This window comes from Gymnodraco acuticeps, unplaced genomic scaffold (assembly GCF_902827175.1).
Source record: "Gymnodraco acuticeps unplaced genomic scaffold, fGymAcu1.1, whole genome shotgun sequence".
Taxonomy (NCBI): Eukaryota; Metazoa; Chordata; class Actinopteri; order Perciformes; family Bathydraconidae; genus Gymnodraco; species Gymnodraco acuticeps.
The window spans coordinates 36,078-55,248 of record NW_022992107.1 but is presented as its reverse complement, the minus strand read 5'-3'; the positions used below and the strand labels follow the sequence as shown (position 1 = coordinate 55,248).

Below are 19,171 nucleotides of genomic sequence, written 5' to 3'. Positions count from 1 at the left end.
TGTTTATGCAAATTAACATTTGTGTGTACGTTTGTGCTTATCAGAAAAATGCAGTGCAGCTGTTTTTAATTAAAATAAATCAATAATAAATCAATAAATTATAATCATAAATAATACTTGAACAATAAAAATAAGAAATAAATAATGTATGATAAAAACATGATAATACATCATTAATAAATGAATTATAATGATAATAAATAATTAAAATTCACTCAAATGTAGTGAAAAATAGCATATTAATTAATCAATTATAATACATCTAAATATTGATGAATCTCAATTAAACACACAAAATGTCAGAATAAAAAGCTAAATAAAAAACCTTGTATTAAAGTCTCCATCTGTCTTGTAAATTAAAATAGTTTAAAAAGTTAGATTTATTTCTGTGGTTTCTGAAACACCACAGGGATACACTTATATAACAATACTGTAGTGCTAAGTTAAATGATATAATAGTCAGTGTTTCTCCGTGTTATAATGCAGGTAACTCATTTTAAAAAGCCTTAAAGATGGCATTTTGGAAATCTGAGCTTCTGCACTTCAGCTTCCTCCTCGTGCAGATCTAAATATAAGAGTGGCGCCATCTGGTGGTGAAAACACGGAACTGCAGTTGCTTCAGAAAGAGGGCAGAACAGAAATCCACACAGTCAGACATCCTGTAGGTCAACTTGTCTATTTAATATATAAAATACGGTAAAACATACGCAAAAAGGGGGGGCGGGTAAGAGGGGACCAATGGATACTTTGGTACAATAACAAACACTTTTTTTTGTAAAAGCAGTATAGAATTTGTAATAACATATCAGTGCATACTTTATTTATGAAAATATACACAAGTTGTATATCATTCTCCAAAAAAAACAACAAAAAAAGTTTCTTTACAACGAAAAAGCAGACTAGCCGAACACAATATATTAGCTATAATTTATTTTAAACTTTTTTCTTCCATTTTTTTTTTCCTGTGTGTTGTATATTTGTGTGGATATGACATGTGTAGTTCCTATAACATGATTCACTCTTCGCCCATGCATTGACATCATTGTGTCTGGTCAGAAATAAGTTAGACGTGTGTGTGCGTGTGTCCCATGTTAGCGTGTGTGTGTGTGTGTGTGTTTGTACATTGGACTCAAAGTCGCAGCATTGAAGCGTTTCGCCACACGTGTACTAGTATCACTACGCTTGTGTTCATAGAAATCGTGCAACATTAGTAACACCCTTTTTTGAAGAAGAAAATAAATCCCCAAAAAAAACAAAAAATATATTTATAGAATATTTTTATATAATAAAATAAAATCCAAAAAATGCCTATAACCTACACAAAAAAAAAATCCATACCATCATGACAGCTGCCATCCGTGAGAGCTGTGGTCGTGATGATGAATATAATAATATCACTTTTCAGAGAACAATTAAAAACAGACTGTCACCAGCACAGATTAACACTGGAAAGTGAGACTTCTAAACATCATTACACAGGAGCTTCAATTCAGGGCGGGGGGGGGGGGGGGGGGGGGGGGGTGCCAAACCATTTCTCCGCACGATTGTCGTGTCTGTTTTTGCAAAAACCCGCTCCATCACCGACAAACAAACAAAGCCATCTTGTTTTTTTGTTTTGTTTTTGTTCGAAGCTCAGGGTACAACAGTCTTAACAGTCAAAGTGTGTGTGTGTGTGTGTGTTCGTGTGTGTGTGTGTGTGTGTGTGTGTGTGTGTGTGTGTGTGTGTGTGTGTGTGAGGAGGACGGATACGACGCCTGCTCTCTGGACGGAGTAAACGGAGAGGCTGCACAATCGATCAACATTTTATGGATTTGCATTACGTGGTGCGATGGCCAAGCTAAATATTTAGTAGTATATAAGAAATATCTGAATTAAGTATTTTTAGAAAAGTCTTGGTATTCTGAAGACCTAATAAAATATGGTGTTTGTTTCAGATCCTCTTCAAAAAGGACTTAAGTGTAGAACAGAGTGAAACTACGTTTTAAAAAAGTGTATTTCAAATGTTATTCAGAACCGACCCGGTGATGCCTTTCATTTGAATTAAGCACTCACAGTTCAACGTGGGAAGTGATCACAACCTTTTCTTGCGAAGATCGTAGTATAGAATCATCCATGTTATTATTTTGTGGCAATTAGATGAAATATCCCCTTATTCTGACATACATGTGTTAAATGAGACCCAAGGAAACCAGGAAAGATGATATATTATAAATATATTTTTAAATATATTCATCCCCTCCGTTTTAAAACTCTGTCTCTGCAATAAAGGCACTGGTTGCCCAACAAACATATTTTAAAAGATAGTAAAAACATTTGAATGATGTTTCAAATGTGATCCGTAATGTTTTGAAATTGTGCAGCCTCAAGTAGTGTGTTTAAAAGTGTGTGTGTGTGTGTGTGTGAGATTTAAAAACCAACTGAGTGAGTGACGGGGCGGAGGGGACGTGTCGAAAGTTGAAAAGTGTGTGTTGGATTTGGGAGGCAGTCATTAAAGATCTGGTTCTGTGACCCTCGGCTTAACGAGACCCCGACCCTGCGTCCGAAACTTCTAACGAGCAAAGCGACGGAGAAGAGACGAAATAAATACTTTTGTACTCTTAACCAATTCTACCCGCTAAACCCAAAAATCCCCCCCTTACAAAAATGACATCCTTCACATTTTCTTTTACCTTCATAGTCGTAAATATAAAAGTACAGCCAACCAGTGACACACGAAGGAAAGATAATACATGGCTTATACCGAGAGGAAAGGTCAGGGGGGGGTAAAAAAAGCTCAATACTCTCTGTGTGTTCGCTCTGATATGTCCGTGACAGAAAATACTTAGCATTATTATACTGACACTGCAAATACTCAACACTTTGATATGCCAAAAGTACTTATAATAAGTAGAGATTATATCCGCAAACATTTTTAAAAAAGTGGAAAGCTTCTTGGGGGGAAGTGAGACCATCATGGGACACCGGACTGATGGAAATGTGACGGAGCTAGAACTGGGAAAACAATGATGTTTCCAAATCATGGAATTTCTTCATTGGTTTTCATTAATATTTAGAAATCTGTATCATGAATGTTTTTTAGGTGGATGTACTATTTTTGGAGGAAAACATAATAAAATGATTATCACATTTGCAAATGAATCATATTTAATAAATATATAAATTAAAGAAACCTTATCAGAAGTTGTACTTTTGATATTGTATTTAATTTAAAAATAATTTGATATTTTTAAATAATTATTACCTCGTAGAAATATTTAATTTACTAATTTCCCTTTCCTTAATATTGTCTTCTTTTAACTCGTATTTAATTTAACTTTTTAATAAAATATTAAAGGTGGTCCGAACTGCAGAATGCTAATGGGAGCTCTGATTGGTTGATAATAAATACATTAACTTTGAGAATTTAATAAATAGTGCAAAGATTGATTTGTATCTGCTGAATGTCAGATTTTGAAAAGCAGGTGTATCTGTTTAAACTGGCGGTGAGTGTGTGTGTGTGTGTGTGTGTGTGTGTGTGTGTGTGTGTGTGTGTGTGTGTGTGTGTGTGTGTGTGTGTGTGTGTGTGTGTGTGTGTGTGTGTGTGTGTGTGTGTGTGTCCATGGGTCAGGGTGGGGTTCAGGTAAAGTGCGCTCCATCAGTGACGGAGTCCTAACCGTTCTCTCTCTAAAACAGTCCGAGTCACCGCGGCTACGTTTTCCCTTTCTACAGCTCCCTCTTGAGGCTCGTCCACATATTACACTTTATATACACGCATAAATATAAATAAAAAAAGAGACAGATCCGCTGAGAATCAATGCGTTTGCTATTTTTTTTCCTGTTAAGGGATATCCTGCCGATATATAGTTTGTATATACAATCCCTGTCGTCTATTGTCCCGCCCCCGATGCAGAGCTGCCCGCCTGTTTAAATATATACTTGTATCATACTGTATGATCTATACCTTCAAAAACACCCTATCCCTGTCACACAAAAGCCACAAAGATTACAGATTGCTTATATACACGGTACCTCGCCAACCGCCCCCTTTGAACATCAGCTATCTATTCAAAACACAAAAATAAATTCAGCTGTGTGCATCGCAGGTGTGTGCTCCAGGATGAAATTGAGAATGAACATTTTGCCCCACATCACTTTGTTAAAAAACGAGGTAACAAACCATACACACACACACACACACACCAAACACACACCAAACACACACCAAACACACACACACCTTTCTCAGCATCTGCAGTTGACAAGGTGAGGGCGAAGCTGGGATTCTGCGTCATGTGTTGTTGAGCCGGTGCAGCTCGTCCCTGATTCAAAGAAAAGTATTTTACCTCGTCCCTGGTTTTTACAGCTAGTCTGCATGGTTGGGATTACATATAGGACCCAGGAGGGGAAAAGGGGGGGGGGGGGGGGGGTCATCAGTCTCGTGGCTGGGGAAAGAGTTTCTCTTTTAGTGTCTTCATATTCCAAAGTCAGACAAATCCAAACGCTAAAGGTCAACAGTCTAGGACAACAAAAAGAAAAACTCCACGCTTTAAAAACAGCAACAAACGGCCCGAGAATCTACAGCGATAACAATGCAACCGTGGTGACGACTCACTCGGTGGCACTGACTCAACGCAGTGCAGCACAGACAGAATATCCAAACGCAGGGCATGCTGGGAAACCAGCAGTTGTCAACATGTCGGGTGAAACAGTCAAAGTGGCCAAATTTAGGTTTGTGGCCTGATTTAAAAACTTCTATTCAAATGTATCTGAATAATGTTTAGACAAATATTCCCTGGTTTGGTGGCTCTACCCGTCGGGGCTTGTGTGAGTGAAAATACATCAGAGTTCAAATGTGTTGACGGTGTCAGCATGCTGTGTGAGGTCAGCGTTTCCCGTGTAGGTTACTGGGTCGATGTATAAACGGTGTATAAATATATGTGTGTGTGTTTGTGTGTGCACGACGAAGGAAATTGGGGGCATCAGGGCTGGTGGGGGGCATGTACACAAGCCACAAGTACACATCTCCATCTCAATCCTCCATCTGTCCGTCCGTCCCTCTGCGGATTCATGTGACCCAGGTGTCCAGTCGCATCCTCTTCACGTTGGTCCCGTCCTGCTCCTGGGGTTCAGCCGATGAGGGCCTCAGGAGGACCATGGTGGGTTGTTGTTGCCCCCCGACGCCGCCCTGGTGGAGGAAATCTGTCGGAGCGCCTCCTCTTCCCTGGTTCCCGTCGTCCCGATCGCTGCCATCGTACGAACTGCCGTTGCTGCTGAGGCTGTCGACTGGCGAGCGTCCCTGACCTCCGACCTCCAGACGAAGGGTACCCGGGTACGCCACCGAAACTAGACCCTGTCCCTGGAGCTGAATCTGGCCGACTCCTCCTCCCATTCCTCCTCCCATTCCTCCTCCTCCTCCGCAGGTGGAGCTGGGGGTGCTTCGGTCACGGTTCGGAGACACGGGTTCGGACTTGATGTTGATGTTGGGGTTCGTGTTGACGGTCAGTGCGCCGCCTTGAGAGAGTTGACCCATCGGCCTGGAGAACAGAAAGATGGAGGGAGAGAAAACAGAAACAGTGAGATATGACGATAAGATAAGATAAGATGGACCTTTGTTAATCTCCATGGGGAAATTCAGTAGTTTAACAGCAACAGTGTAAGAATGAAAAACAGGACAGCACAGATTGACACAGATTAGAGATTAATACAATTAAACATAATATATGATGATAGTACCAAGAACATAAACACTGTCTTCAAACAGAACATGAGAGGACCTTCATTAGATCACAGTTTGCTGGTCGAATCAAAAATTGCAAACAAATTCAAGGAATGGTCGCAACCAAAATGAATCAATTGAAGCCACTTTCAAAGACAAGACACTTTGCAGCATGTAGGCTTCAGCACACGGAGGACAAGGACACACCAAACAAAAAGGACTACATTGGAGGCCACACTTAGAAGCAGTCTAGAAGCCATGCAGCTCAAACATTTCGGATTTGGTCCGCTCCCGTTCCCGTTGCATGATTAAAAGTTACGGGGTCTTTTCAACCTGACAGGTGAGACGTTCCTGAATCATTCCTTGTAAGAGTACAAATGTTACCTTCTGATATTAATACCACAACATACACAGAAACTGAAGCATCTACAACGTAAAAAACAACAGCTATACTGGATGATGATCAAAAAAGAAAATGCTGCTGCTCAAAACGAGGCTATTTTAGAAGTCAAACGGAGAATAAAAAGTATATCAGTTTGTTAGAAACTTGGAACAGGCTATCAGTATCAGCTTGAAAAATTATAATAATGAACAAATGAGAGTTAGGAAATCCCCTGCTTTTATCTCGAAGATTGGAACCATATTCAAATGGATTTTAGAATAATAAAATACGACTTCTTCTGCGGCCTGCTTTCCAGGAACCATCTGTTGGATGAGGTCCATGTTCCGCCTTTTGGCTTCATTCAAATCAAAAGCAGCACGATGCCTAAAAACACTGCCTGCGTGTGACTTCACATACTGATCAGACACAGGAAGGTCAGTTTGAGTAAGTTCAAGACATTCAAGTGAACTAGAATTACCGCCTCCTGGTTGTTGGCCTCCACCAACAAGTTTACATCTGTCCAAAGTATCATCATGTTATCCTATTAGACAGAGTTCAAATGGCCATGATCATCTGAGATTAGTTATTGAGCTCTGGCTGAAAGAGTTTTCTGTTTGCAAGAAACTTTTAGGGAATTCGTTCAAGACTCCCGGAGATATCACATTCACACAAAATGGGACTACTCGCTGGTGCAAGAGCATTTAAGAGCATTGAATAAAAACGTGTTTATACGACTGAGAGGAAAACTGTGATGTTGAGTCTCAGAGGCCCAGAAGTCTTCTATCAGGATTGTGTGTTTCCACGTTTTTTGATTGGACAACGCAGTGCATTTCTGAAAGACATCGAATAGGGTTTTGGTAATAGTGTATGCTTTTCTGCAGTATCACTGTGCGTCTGCTTCAGTGCCTTCTGTGCAACAACACGTTGGACTCATTGAAATGAATGAGTGGGCAGCTATGTGACATGCAGTGTGCTGTTTGTCTGACAGAGACTTGTTCAGCACCATCAGGGTCTAGAGTTTGGAGAGTTCTAGGTTTCTGGGTCTATTTTGTAAGAGAATGTTAATCGTTCAAATCCTCAAAGCCTGTTACTATTAGGTTTAGGTAATGGCAATCTATACTTTGAAGGTGTATGTACTTTACACCTTTAAAAAGGTATTGACCGAAATATCCCTGAACCAAGTAGTATCCAAACTTCTCCAGTCAAACGATACCTGCTCCTGATCGTTCGTAGTCAGTTTTAGAAACAGATGACTATGTGTGGGGTTTTGCAACTAATAAATCTTAGTATTATTTCTTTGTAATAATGTGATTTGTCACTAGCTCACTAACGAAGCAGCAACAAAGCATCTTCCTTACACATAGAGGGTATCAAAGGAAGTGCTATCGGTATGATTTAAAGGGGATTGCCAATAGAGTGGTGCATTGATGAAGTATTATTGTAGGCCATATTTTATGTGAAAACGTGAAAATCTCTGCAGTTTGTGTTAACCATAGACTTTATATTTCAGGCATCTTGCAAAAAATGCATTAAAAATTACATTGACTTCAAGACAAGGGAACTGAAAGTGGTAAAATGATAACTCATTTCCTGGTTTGAGGGTTAGGGTTCAACTGGATCAGTCTGTTAACGATAATCAAGTCCGCAAGCCAGTATTCCTGCTCTAGATGATTTCTGTGCACGTTCTTCAAGATGTTTGTGATGTTTAAGACTAATCTTACGTCTGAGTCTGTGCTTCTACCTTCTCTCTCTGATCAGCCCCCCCACCCTCTCTGAGTGGAGTCTGTCACTCCGACTAACACCAGCTGTTGACGCTGCACCGCTCCTTTGACGTTGTCGACAGGATTTTTCCTTTTCCCCAACTCTCCGTCTCCCTTCGCTTGACACGGTCGATCTGCATTTGAAGCTCCCAATTACTGCGCTTCGCCCCTCGGGTGTGTTCTAATATGTCATATCATGAGCCATCTGCAGCACTGTGTCTCTAATATTCCCTCAATTACTGGCAGACTGACGGGGGAATTTAAGATATCGCTCCTCCGGGCGATCTGCGGCACTCAAATGTGCTCCGTGTCCTGCTCCATTTCTGACACACACACTGAAACTCATGCACTCTTACTGGCTTACATACTAATGCTCCTTCCCTGCTATCCTCACACACACTGACAAACACACACAGAGATGGATGAAGAAGTACTTGAGTAAAAGTACTTGAGTAAACGTAGAAGTACTCAGATCTTGTACTCGAGTAAAAGTAGAAGTATAGTCTTGGAAGGGTGGTACACACACACACACACCACACACACACACACACACACACACACACACACACACACACACACACACACACACACACACACACACACACACACACACAGCCACACACACACACACACAACACACACACACACACACACACACACACACACACACACACACACACACACACACACACACACACACACACACACACACACACACACACACACACACACACACACACAGTTATACTGATTGGCGTTAAAACAGCAGAGTCATCTCTCCGGTTGACAGTTATGAAGGCGATTGTAAACCCCCCCGAGCGCGAACAACACAGCGAGCACAGCCAGAAGCAGACAGTGTGAGGAGAAACAGCCCTGTGTCCCAGAATGCACTGCTTCTCTGAGGAGCTGCACAATCGCTCTCAGATTAAGTGAAATTCAGACAGATTTACTGAAGAAGTCGTTTCGGAAAAACAATGGGTTGTACATAATTAAAGGTTTGCGACTGAATTTGACGGATCACAGTCTGCGCTGTCTGCAGTTCAGGCTGTGATTAGTTGTAGTTTTGCATATTTAAAGGGCCACTCACGGTTTTACACACGGTTAGGGCTCCTCAGTTTGTGGAAGAAACTGCTTTAACCAAATATTCACGATATAACGTTCCCTCTTTTAAATCTAATATACTGCATTTTGGCAAATATGAACTGTACTAAGTCTCTAGTTTAGTGTATATTTGAATGTTAAAGTCCTTCTCTGTGTTTATGCACCAAAACTAATTCCTTGTATCTGTAAATGAATTGGCTATAAACCTGATTCTGGGAGGTTTTAAATGGAAAGAGGCCAGGGTTTCATGATGGATGAATGTAGAATATTTAAATTACAGATTTAAACCAGTCAATTATATTTAAATTGAATGCTGAATGACGGGTAAAAGTACTAACAAGCAGTTTCCTGTCTCTACGGATTGTCGACATTTTAGATAATTCCTTGGGTTATGAGCCGAGATATTGGATCTATCATCTCATTCCGCTTCTACCTCCTCTATCCTTATTTAACTTATGGAGCTTATGTTATTGTAACCTCTGAAGTACTTATAATTATGCTTATCCCTTTGTATAATCCTGATTTCACCTTTGCAAACACTACTTTTAAAAACAGGATCATAATGAAGCATATTTACTTAATTCTGTGACACTTTCAGCCCTAACATAATTCCAATTCCTCAATTATGTCAGGGTTTGAGTTTTTGTGTGTCTAGTTTTGGGGTTATTTTGCTGTTCTGTTCTCCCTGTGTCTTGTCTTCCTCCCTGTCGTTAGTTTCCCTGGTGTGTCTGATTGTCTGATTGTGTTCACCTGTTGCCCTTGTGTTTCTCCTCCCCTGCCCGGCTGTGTCTTGTCCTGTGATTACCCCTCCCTGTATTTAGTCTTGTCTCTTCCTGTGTTTGGTGTTGGCTCATTATTTGTCGTTCATGTCTCCCTTCATGTTGGAGTCCCTTTTTGTTTGGATGCTACCTCGTGCTACAGTACCTGTTCATGGATTCTTGTTTGTTCAGCTTTTGTGAATAAAGCTCGCCTTTTGTTCCATTTTGAAACCTGCTTCCCTCCTCAATCTGCACTTGGGTCCTATTTTTCCCCAACCCTGACAAATTAATTCATGCTCAAATGTAGCTGATTGAGCCCATAGAAATGAATCTTCTTTAATCTTTTTATAGACAGGCAACACGTCTCTATTTCAGTAGCAAACTCTTTTTAAAAACTGTGCTCTAGTTCCTCATGCAGCAGGTATTTTGGGAGTGCAGTGTGCTGTGTGTGTGTGTGTGTGTCTGTAGTGTGTGTGTGTGTGTCTGTAGTGTGTGTGTGTGTGTGTCTGTAGTGTGTGTAGAGAGTACAGTACCAGCAGAGGCCGTCCTCCCTGCCAAAGAGCAAGTTGGACTGAGAGGCCAAGCTGCAGAGGAGGGGGAGGAAAAAAAGAGACAAGCAAGTTTAAAAACGAGAGCTCCGACAGCGGGACGGAGGCCAGGCACGCTCAGTGGCAACAGAGGAACAATAAAAAGGCTCAACAGCTGCTTCAGACATGTTGTTAAGAGGCAGAGCGGGAAGTGTTGCTGCTCACACACACATTTGATTTTCTTCCACACGCAATGCATTCTTACAGTCCGCTCCAATAGACCTGAAAACATCGGCTTTCCCCTAACAATGGGGGGCAAGCCAACGGGAGTTTAAAAAGGAATATTCCCTACATTCTCCAACAGTGTATTTTATTTAAGAGCCTGCTATAAATACAATTGTTTCATTGGACTTGAGGGATGAAATAAGGCATGTTCTTTGCAGAATGGAGACGACAGCCCTTTGTGTTTCCCTTTTATGAGAGAATTGACGGTAAACGGTAAATGCAACATTCAGTATGTTGGGCTAATGTGATGCCTATATCAGTTCGCTACTAGTAAACAGACATGTCTTTCTATCAACAGCTACTTGTTCCTGTTTGACTGGAGGGATGAACTTATGCATGTTTTGCAATTATTTGTAAAAGGGAGATGGCAACCCTTATTGGACACATTTTTCGTTTTCTAACAACTTACAGAAAATGCAATTGTGATTTCTTTGCATCCAATATGCCAGGCTAATCTATGTTGGCCGATACGCCTGAAACCATGAGAAGAAACGCGCTGCAGCTTCAAGAACGATGCAGAGATCTTCACTAACTTGACGAAACATGCGCAGCGTTGACTAAAAATGACGGTTGGCTAACTTTTTAACCCTCGAACGTCACCAAGTGTTTGGGTTCCCAGCTGTGTGCGTCACTTTTTAATGTCCCCTGGTTTTGAGCTTCTTGCAGCGTTTTGTTTACACAGCGCTTTTAGTAAACGCTGGGCAAGTATCTGTTTTGGCACATTTGTGTTTTGATATTAGCATCGTTTCTGAAGCTGCAGCGGGTGTCTCTTAGTGGAACTGTTCCGGGTTGGCACCTGTGGGCCACCGTACTAATCTGAAGCACAAATCAATTTGCTACTGATAAGCAGACACTTTTCATACACAGCTCTTAAAGGTGGGGTAGGTAAGTTTGAGAAACCGGCTCGAGATACACTTTTTGTTATATTCCATGGAATGCTCTAAACATCCGATAGCAATGAATATCTGAAGTGCTTTGACAACAAATCATCTGTGGAAGCCGTAGTACTGTAAAAAGTATAACCAATCGGATTGCCGCCCTGTCTGTCAGCCTTCCATCTCGTGCACGAACAAATGTATCTCGTGCCCTCATTGGGCGTGCCGTCATTGGGCGTGCCGTCATTGGGCGTGCCGTCATTGGGAGTGCCGTCATTGGGCGTGCCGTCATTGGGAGTGCCCTCATTGGGCGTGCCGTCATTGGGCGTGCCGTCATTGGGAGTGCCGTCATTGGGCGTGCCGTCATTGGGAGTGCCCTCATTGGGAGTGCCCTCATTGGGAGTGCCCTCATTGGGCGTGCATTGCAGCAGTACTTCAATGACTCGCCAGCAACAGGTGGCCACTTTCACCATGGCAGAGTTAGGTTCAACATCGTCTACTGGTCGCAAAAGAAAAAATGTAACGGAGCAAATTAAGAACAAAAAGAAAGTGGAAACTAGGAGAAGTCAAACCAGAGTCAATATCGGAGTTGCTTTTCAACGATGGCGACTACTGATGGAACACACCGAGTTGAAATCTGACTTCGTGGTCGCTCTTTTGCTCTTGGACAGGTAATTATCTGTTTTGTATGGTTTACAATTCCCCTGAACTATATAGCCAACCTAAGTCATGTGCGCGTTCGTGTGTGTTGGAGGAGGTGCTCTGGAAGGAAGTCTGAAGGAAGAGGCGGATTCTTTTCGGCTGTGTACTTTCATATTTTAGTGCACTCGAGCCGGTTTCTGAAACTTACCTACCCCACCTTTAAGAGCTGCATGCAAAGTGTAATAATCACCAATAGAACCAATAACCATAAGCATCCAATGACCGCACAGTCTATACGATTTTTGCTCAATTAAACTATAGCAGGTAGCAGCATGTGTAATGAAGCGTCTGCTGTTTTTTTTTTAACTCTGGTGTCTAATGTGTACTCTGGGAAAACACAGATTCCTCTGGGGAGGTTTCACTGAACAGCCTCTGATAGCATGTGTGCATTGTGCCCTGCTGATTAAAAACAGTGTGTCCTGTAAGCAATTCAGCAGTGTGTGTGCAAGTGTGTTTTTATTCTCAAACAACAGCTGAGAGAAGGAGGGAGAGAGACACAGACAGAGAGAGAGGAAAGTGAGAAGCAGGGAACTTCAGCCAGCAATAAGACATTTCATCCACTCCACAGTTATTGATTTGTAGCCATGAATGGATCAAATGGACAAAAACAACAGTGAGGCACGAGCACACAATGTACCGAGAAGTTGTTCTGTTTGTTTCCCTGCTCAAATGTACCAGTCTGCAGATAACACATCGACGCAGAGAGGAAACAGACACCAAATGGCATCCGGAGAGCAATTCTACACAGACAGGCTAAATAAGAGAGGCTCTGCACTGTGGCAGCCGTGATATATTAACATTTAGATTACGGGAGAGAAGGGGAGTCAACAGGTCCAGATTAAACTCTGAGAAAAAAAAGCAGGAAGTAAGGAATGATTAAATAACGGGGGGATGGGAGAGGATGAGATGACAGAAATGATTTTGTGGTGCCGAGTTTAAGTGTGAACGACAGCGAAGGCGGCCAAACCGGCGTTCACTGTTTGATTGGACAAAGCTTTGTTTGAGATGAAATCAGAAAGCAGTCTGGGCTGCAGAAGTGTCCGTCGAGCAGAGAGAACAGTTGGGAAAACGCCGCACGCTTGTTTTCAGTGACAGACACTGTGATGGCACACACAGATGGATGAACCTGCCCCGTGTTTATTCTGCTGTCAAACCGGAGCGCACAATAAATCCCTGCTTGTTCAGTAAAGTCAGGATTAGTGATCCAAATGTCTTAAAGAACACAACAGATACACTTAATGTAGTCACTTGATACTTATTACTTAACACTTAATAGCCTTAATGCTCCTTTTCAGGTTCATATCAGTATGTAGTGTCTCTACTTTAAAGAGTCCTCTCCTGCTGATGTTCAGGTGTATATCAGTATGTAGTGTCTCTACTTTAAAGAGTCCTCTCCTGCTGATGTTCAGGTGTATATCAGTATGTAGTGTCTCTACTTTAAAGAGTCCTCTCCTCCTGATGTTCAGGTGTATATCAGTATGTAGTGTCTCTACTTTAAAGAGTCCTCTCCTGCTGATGTTCAGGTGTATATCAGTATGTAGTGTCTCTACTTTAAAGAGTCCTCTCCTGCTGATGTTCAGGTGTATATCAGTATGTAGTGTCTCTACTTTAAAGAGTCCTCTCCTGCTGATGTTCAGGTGTATATCAGTATGTAGTGTCTCTACTTTAAAGAGTCCTCTCCTGCTGATGTTCAGGTGTATATCAGTATGTAGTGTCTCTACTTTAAAGAGTCCTCTCCTGCTGATGTTCAGGTGTATATCAGTATGTAGTGTCTCTACTTTAAAGAGTCCTCTCCTGCTGATGTTCAGGTGTATATCAGTATGTAGTGTCTCTACTTTAAAGAGTCCTCTCCTGCTGATGTTCAGGTGTATATCAGCATGTAGTGTCTCTACTTTAAAGATCCTCTCCTGCTGATGTCCAGGTGTATATCAGTATGTAGTGTCTCTACTTTAAAGAGTCCTCTCCTGCTGAATGTTCAGGTGTATATCAGTATGTAGTGACTCTACTTTAAAGAGTCCTCTCCTGCTGATGTTCAGGTGTATATCAGTATGTAGTGTCTCTACTTTAAAGAGTCCTCTCCTGCTGATGTTCAGGTGTATATCAGTATGTAGTGTCTCTACTTTAAAGAGTCCTCTCCTGCTGATGTTCAGGTGTATATCAGTATGTAGTGTCTCTGCTTTAAAGAGTCCTCTCCTGCTGATGTTCAGGTGTATATCAGTATGTAGTGTCTCTACTTTAAAGAGTCCTCTCCTGCTGATGTTCAGGTGTATATCAGTATGTAGTGTCTCTACTTTAAAGAGTCCTCTCCTGCTGATGTTCAGGTGTATATCAGTATGTAGTGTCTCTACTTTAAAGAGTTCTCTCCTGCTGATGTTCAGGTGTATATCAGTATGTAGTGTCTCTACTTTAAAGAGTCCTCTCCTGCTGATGTTCAGGTGTATATCAGTATGTAGTGTCTCTACTGTGACATGTCTCCATGCTTTATTGTTCTCATACTGCCTGTGTTGCAGCAGCTCTTTTCACCCTCTGTCTGAAACCAGAGCCCAGTCTGCTCTGATTGGTTAGCTGGCCGGTTCTGTTGATCTATCTTTAACGTGTAACTTGTAAAATGTAACTTACAGATGTCCCCTTAAAACTTCCCCACGTCATTACTCACATTAAGATAATTATTTTTCATATTTTTCTCAAGTGTTGAAATGTTGTGTTTGAATCTGGAAATGAGGCATGATGTTATACTACCCTTTGGTGAATTTAGGAGAAATCTACAGACGCAAATAGACAACAATAGTAAAATAAACTTCTAAGTGTATATTTTGTTTATACTGGTCCGAAAGAAGACATGTCCCGGAAGCAAAACAGACCAGAATCTCAAACCTTTCATCTTAAAGATTATAAACACTTCACGGTATATAACAACTATTTTTATTTCCCTGAGTAGAGAAGCTATATCTGGATTTAGCTAATTCCCTTGAGAACAAGCGCTGGCTCCTTCTTCATTTCCTGAGTGTTTTACCAGATCTGCCTGCTGAATAATTTCATGCAATCTGGACGTCCATTTGTTAAAACAGGGCGATGAGAGGAGCTCTGCTGACTATATCCTGCTTTCTGAAAGACACACAAACCCTCCAGGAGCCACAGCTGCTGTATACAATAACAAACAACCTATTATCATATTTTCATGGACAATTTTCAGCTTGTCAGACGGAGAAACACACAACAGTCTCCCTGCTGACAGATCGCATTACTTCAAGTGTCAGTTGTTAAACATACTTCTGTTATCTTCATTTTGTTGTGTGTGATAGAGACTGTGAGCAGCTGCAGTCTCTTGAATTGACTTCAAGCAAAGATATTTCTAGTGTCTGAGCACCGACACCGTCAGGTCAAGGTTTTGTATTATTATGTCTAAAAAGAATCACAGTTTGGAGGACCTAAACATGTATTTGGATGCAATTTTCGGTGGTGAAAATGTACGCATGTTAGGGTTCGTGCACCTAGAACGCAGTCTTTGTATTGTTCCTACATGTATGAGATTTGGTGGGTGTATGTATCAGTATGTAGTGTCTCTACTTTAAAGAGTACTCTCCTGCTGATGTTCAGGTGTATATTAATAGTGTCTCTACTTTAAAGAGTCCTCTCCTGCTGATGTTCAGGTGTATGTATCAGTATGTAGTGTCTCTACTTTAAAGAGTTCTCTCCTGCTGATGTTCAGGTGTATATTAATAGTGTCTCTACTTTAAAGAGTCCTCTCCTGCTGATGTTCAGGTGTATATCAATAGTGTCTCTACTTTAAAGAGTCCTCTCCTGCTGATGTTCAGGTGTATATCAGTATGTAGTGTCTCTACTTTAAAGAGTTATTTCCTGCTGATGTTCAGGTGTATATCAGTATGTAGTGTCTCTACTTTAAAGAGTCCTCTGCTGCTGATGTTCAGGTGTATATCAGTATGTAGTGTCTCTACTTTAAAGAGTCCTCTCCTGCTGCTGTTCAGGTGTATATCAGTATGTAGTGTCTCTACTTTAAAGAGTCCTCTCCTGCTGATGTTCAGGTGTATATCAGTATGTAGTGTCTCTACTTTAAAGAGTTATTTCCTGCTGATGTTCAGGTGTATATCAGTATGTAGTGTCTCTACTTTAAAGAGTCCTCTGCTGCTGATGTTCAGGTGTATATCAGTATGTAGTGTCTCTACTTTAAAGAGTCCTCTCCTGCTGATGTTCAGGTGTATATCAGTATGTAGTGTCTCTACTTTAAAGAGTCCTCTCCTGCTGATGTTCAGGTGTATATCAGTATGTAGTGTCTCTACTTTAAAGAGTCCTCTATTGCTGATGTTCAGGTGTATATCAGTATTTGGTGTCTCTACTTTAAAGAGTCCTCTCCTGCTGATGTTCAGGTGTATATCAGTATGTAGTGTCTCTACTTTAAAGAGTCCTCTCCTGCTGATGTTCAGGTGTATATCAGTCTGTAGTGTCTCTACTTTAAAGAGTCCTCTCCTGCTGATGTTCAGGTATATATCAGTATGTAGTGTCTCTACTTTAAAGAGTCCTCTCCTGCTGATGTTCAGGTGTATATCGGTATGTAGTGTCTCTACTTTAAAGAGTCCTCTCCTGCTGATGTTCAGGTGTATGTAGTGTATCTACTTTAAAGAGTCCTCTCCTGCTGATGTTCAGGTGTATATCAGTATGTAGAGTCTCTACTTTAAAGAGTTCTCTCCTGCTGATGTTCAGGTGTATATCAGTATGTAGAGTTTCTACTTTAAAGAGTCCTCTCCTGCTGATGTTCAGGTGTATATCAGTAGGTAGTGTCTCTACTTTAAAGAGTCCTCTCCTGCTGATGTTCAGGTGTATATCAGTATGTAGTGTCTCTACTTTAAGAGTCCTCTCCTGCTGATGTTCAGGTGTATATCAGTATGTAGTGTCTCTACTTTAAAGAGTCCTCTCCTGCTGATATTCAGGTGTATATCAGTATGTAGTGTCTCTACTTTAAAGAGTCCTCTCCTGCTGATATTCAGGTGTATAATCAGTATGTAGTGTCTCTACTTTAAGAGTCCTCTCCTGCTGATGTTCAGGTGTATATCAGTATGTAGAGTCTCTACTTTAAAGAGTCCTCTCCTGCTGATGTTCAGGTGTATATCAGTATGTAGTGTCTCTACTTTAAAGAGTCCTCTGCTTGCTGATGTTCAGGTGTATATCAGTATGTAGTGTCCTCTACTTTAAAGAGTCCTTTCCTGCTGATGTTCAGGTGTATATCAGTATGTAGTGTCTCTACTTTAAAGAGTCCTCTCCTGCCTGATGGTTCAGGTTGTATATCAGTATGTAGTGTCTCTACTTTAAAGAGTCCTCTATTGCTGATGTTCAGGTGTATATCAGTATTTGGTGTCTCTACTTAAAGAGTCCTCTCCTGCTGATGTTCAGGTGTATATCAGTATGTAGTGTCTCTACTTTAAAGAGTCCTCTCCTGCTGATGTTCAGGTGTATATCAGTCTGTAGTGTCTCTACTTTAAAGAGTCCTCTCCTGCTGATGTTCAGGTATATATCAGTATGTAGTGTCTCTACTTTAAAGAGTCCTCTCCTGCTGATGTTCAGGTGTATATCGGTATGTAGTGTCTCTACTTTAAAGAGTCCTCTCCTGCTGATGTTCAGGTGTATATCAGTATGTAGTGTCTCTACTTTAAAGAGTCCTCTCCTGCTGATGTTCAGGTGTATATCAGTATGTAGAGTCTCTACTTTAAAGAGTCCTCTCCTGCTGATGTTCAGGTGTATATCAGTATGTAGAGTCTCTACTTAAAGAGTCCTCTCCTGCTGATGTTCAGGTGTATATCAGTAGGTAGTGTCTCTACTTTAAAGAGTCCTCTCCTGCTGATGTTCAGGTGTATATCAGTATGTAGTGTCTCTACTTTAAAGAGTCCTCTCCTGCTGATGTTCAGGTGTTTATCAGTATGTAGTGTCCCTACATTAAAGAGTCCTCTCCTGCTGATATTCAGGTGTTTATCAGTATGTAGTTTCTCTACTTTATAGAGTCCTCTCCTGCTGATATTCAGGTGTATATCAGTATGTAGTTTCTCTACTTTATAGAGTCCTCTCCTGCTGATGTTCAGGTGTATATCAGTATGTAGAGTCTCTACTTTAAAGAGTCCTCTCCTGCTGATGTTCAGGTGTATATCAGTATGTAGTGTCTCTACTTTAAAGAGTCCTCTCCTGCTGATATTCAGGTGTATATCAGTATGTAGAGTCTCTACTTTAAAGAGTCCTCTCCTGCTGATGTTCAGGTGTATATCAGTATGTAGTGTCTCTACTTTAAAGAGTCCTCTCCTGCTGATGTTCAGGTGTATATCAGTATGTAGTGTCTCTACTTTAAAGAGTCCTCTCCTGCTGATATTCAGGTGTATATCAGTATGTAGTGTCTCTACTTTAAAGAGTCCTCTCCTGCTGATATTCAGGTGTATATCAGTATGTAGTGTCTCTACTTTAAAGAGTCCTCTCCTGCTGATGTTCAGGTGTATATCAGTGTGTAGTGTCTCTACTTTAAAGAGTCCTCTCCTGCTGATGTTCAGGTGTATATCAGTGTGTAGTGTCTCTACTTTAAAGAGTCCTCTCCTGCTGATGTTCAGGTGTATATCAGTATGTAGTGTCTCTACTTTAAAGAGTCCTCTCCTGCACGTGGAGATGACAAATAAAGTCTATTGTGGCTAGACTGTGAACCCAACAGGAATTCAGCCATCTTTAGTTTTACAGCATTTTTTGACCATTTCCGGCAGCTCCTTCAAATGTTGTTGAACAAAATGTTGAATGTTAATTTCAGTGTGTGTAGCAAGTGAAAAGTCCATAATCACAGCAGACCCAAGAGCGTTACAGACTATTAACTGATTATCAAACTCCATCTAATTCCAACCTCCATTTCATTTAATGCAATCCATCAAAATAAGTGGCTTTGACAGCGAAGCTACGTCTAAATAATTCTTTCTAGTAGTGCTGCTGTGTCTGAGGAATTGGAGTCTATGAAGACTGCCGGCTGACAGTGACAGCTAAATGGCTGCAGAGTAAAATTTTAATGCACTGTGTGGTGTACAGCTGAGCACTGGGACGCCGTTTGGT

General features: G+C 41.2%; 1 protein-coding gene across 4 annotated transcripts in view; it reads right to left on the bottom strand.

Moving 5' to 3' along the window:
• Window positions 1–660: 660 nt before the first annotated feature.
• LOC117537706 (myocyte-specific enhancer factor 2D homolog) overlaps window positions 661–19,171 on the bottom strand; it is a gene marked incomplete at its 5' end in the record, with an annotated part of 49,115 nt that continues 30,604 nt past the window's right edge. For 3 of the 4 annotated variants that reach the window (XM_034203025.1, XM_034203026.1, XM_034203027.1), the window contains 2 exon segments: window positions 661–5,513; window positions 10,230–10,280. In XM_034203025.1, coding sequence (XP_034058916.1) covers window positions 5,045–5,513; window positions 10,230–10,280 — 520 coding nt within the window. 4 annotated transcript variants of the gene reach the window in all.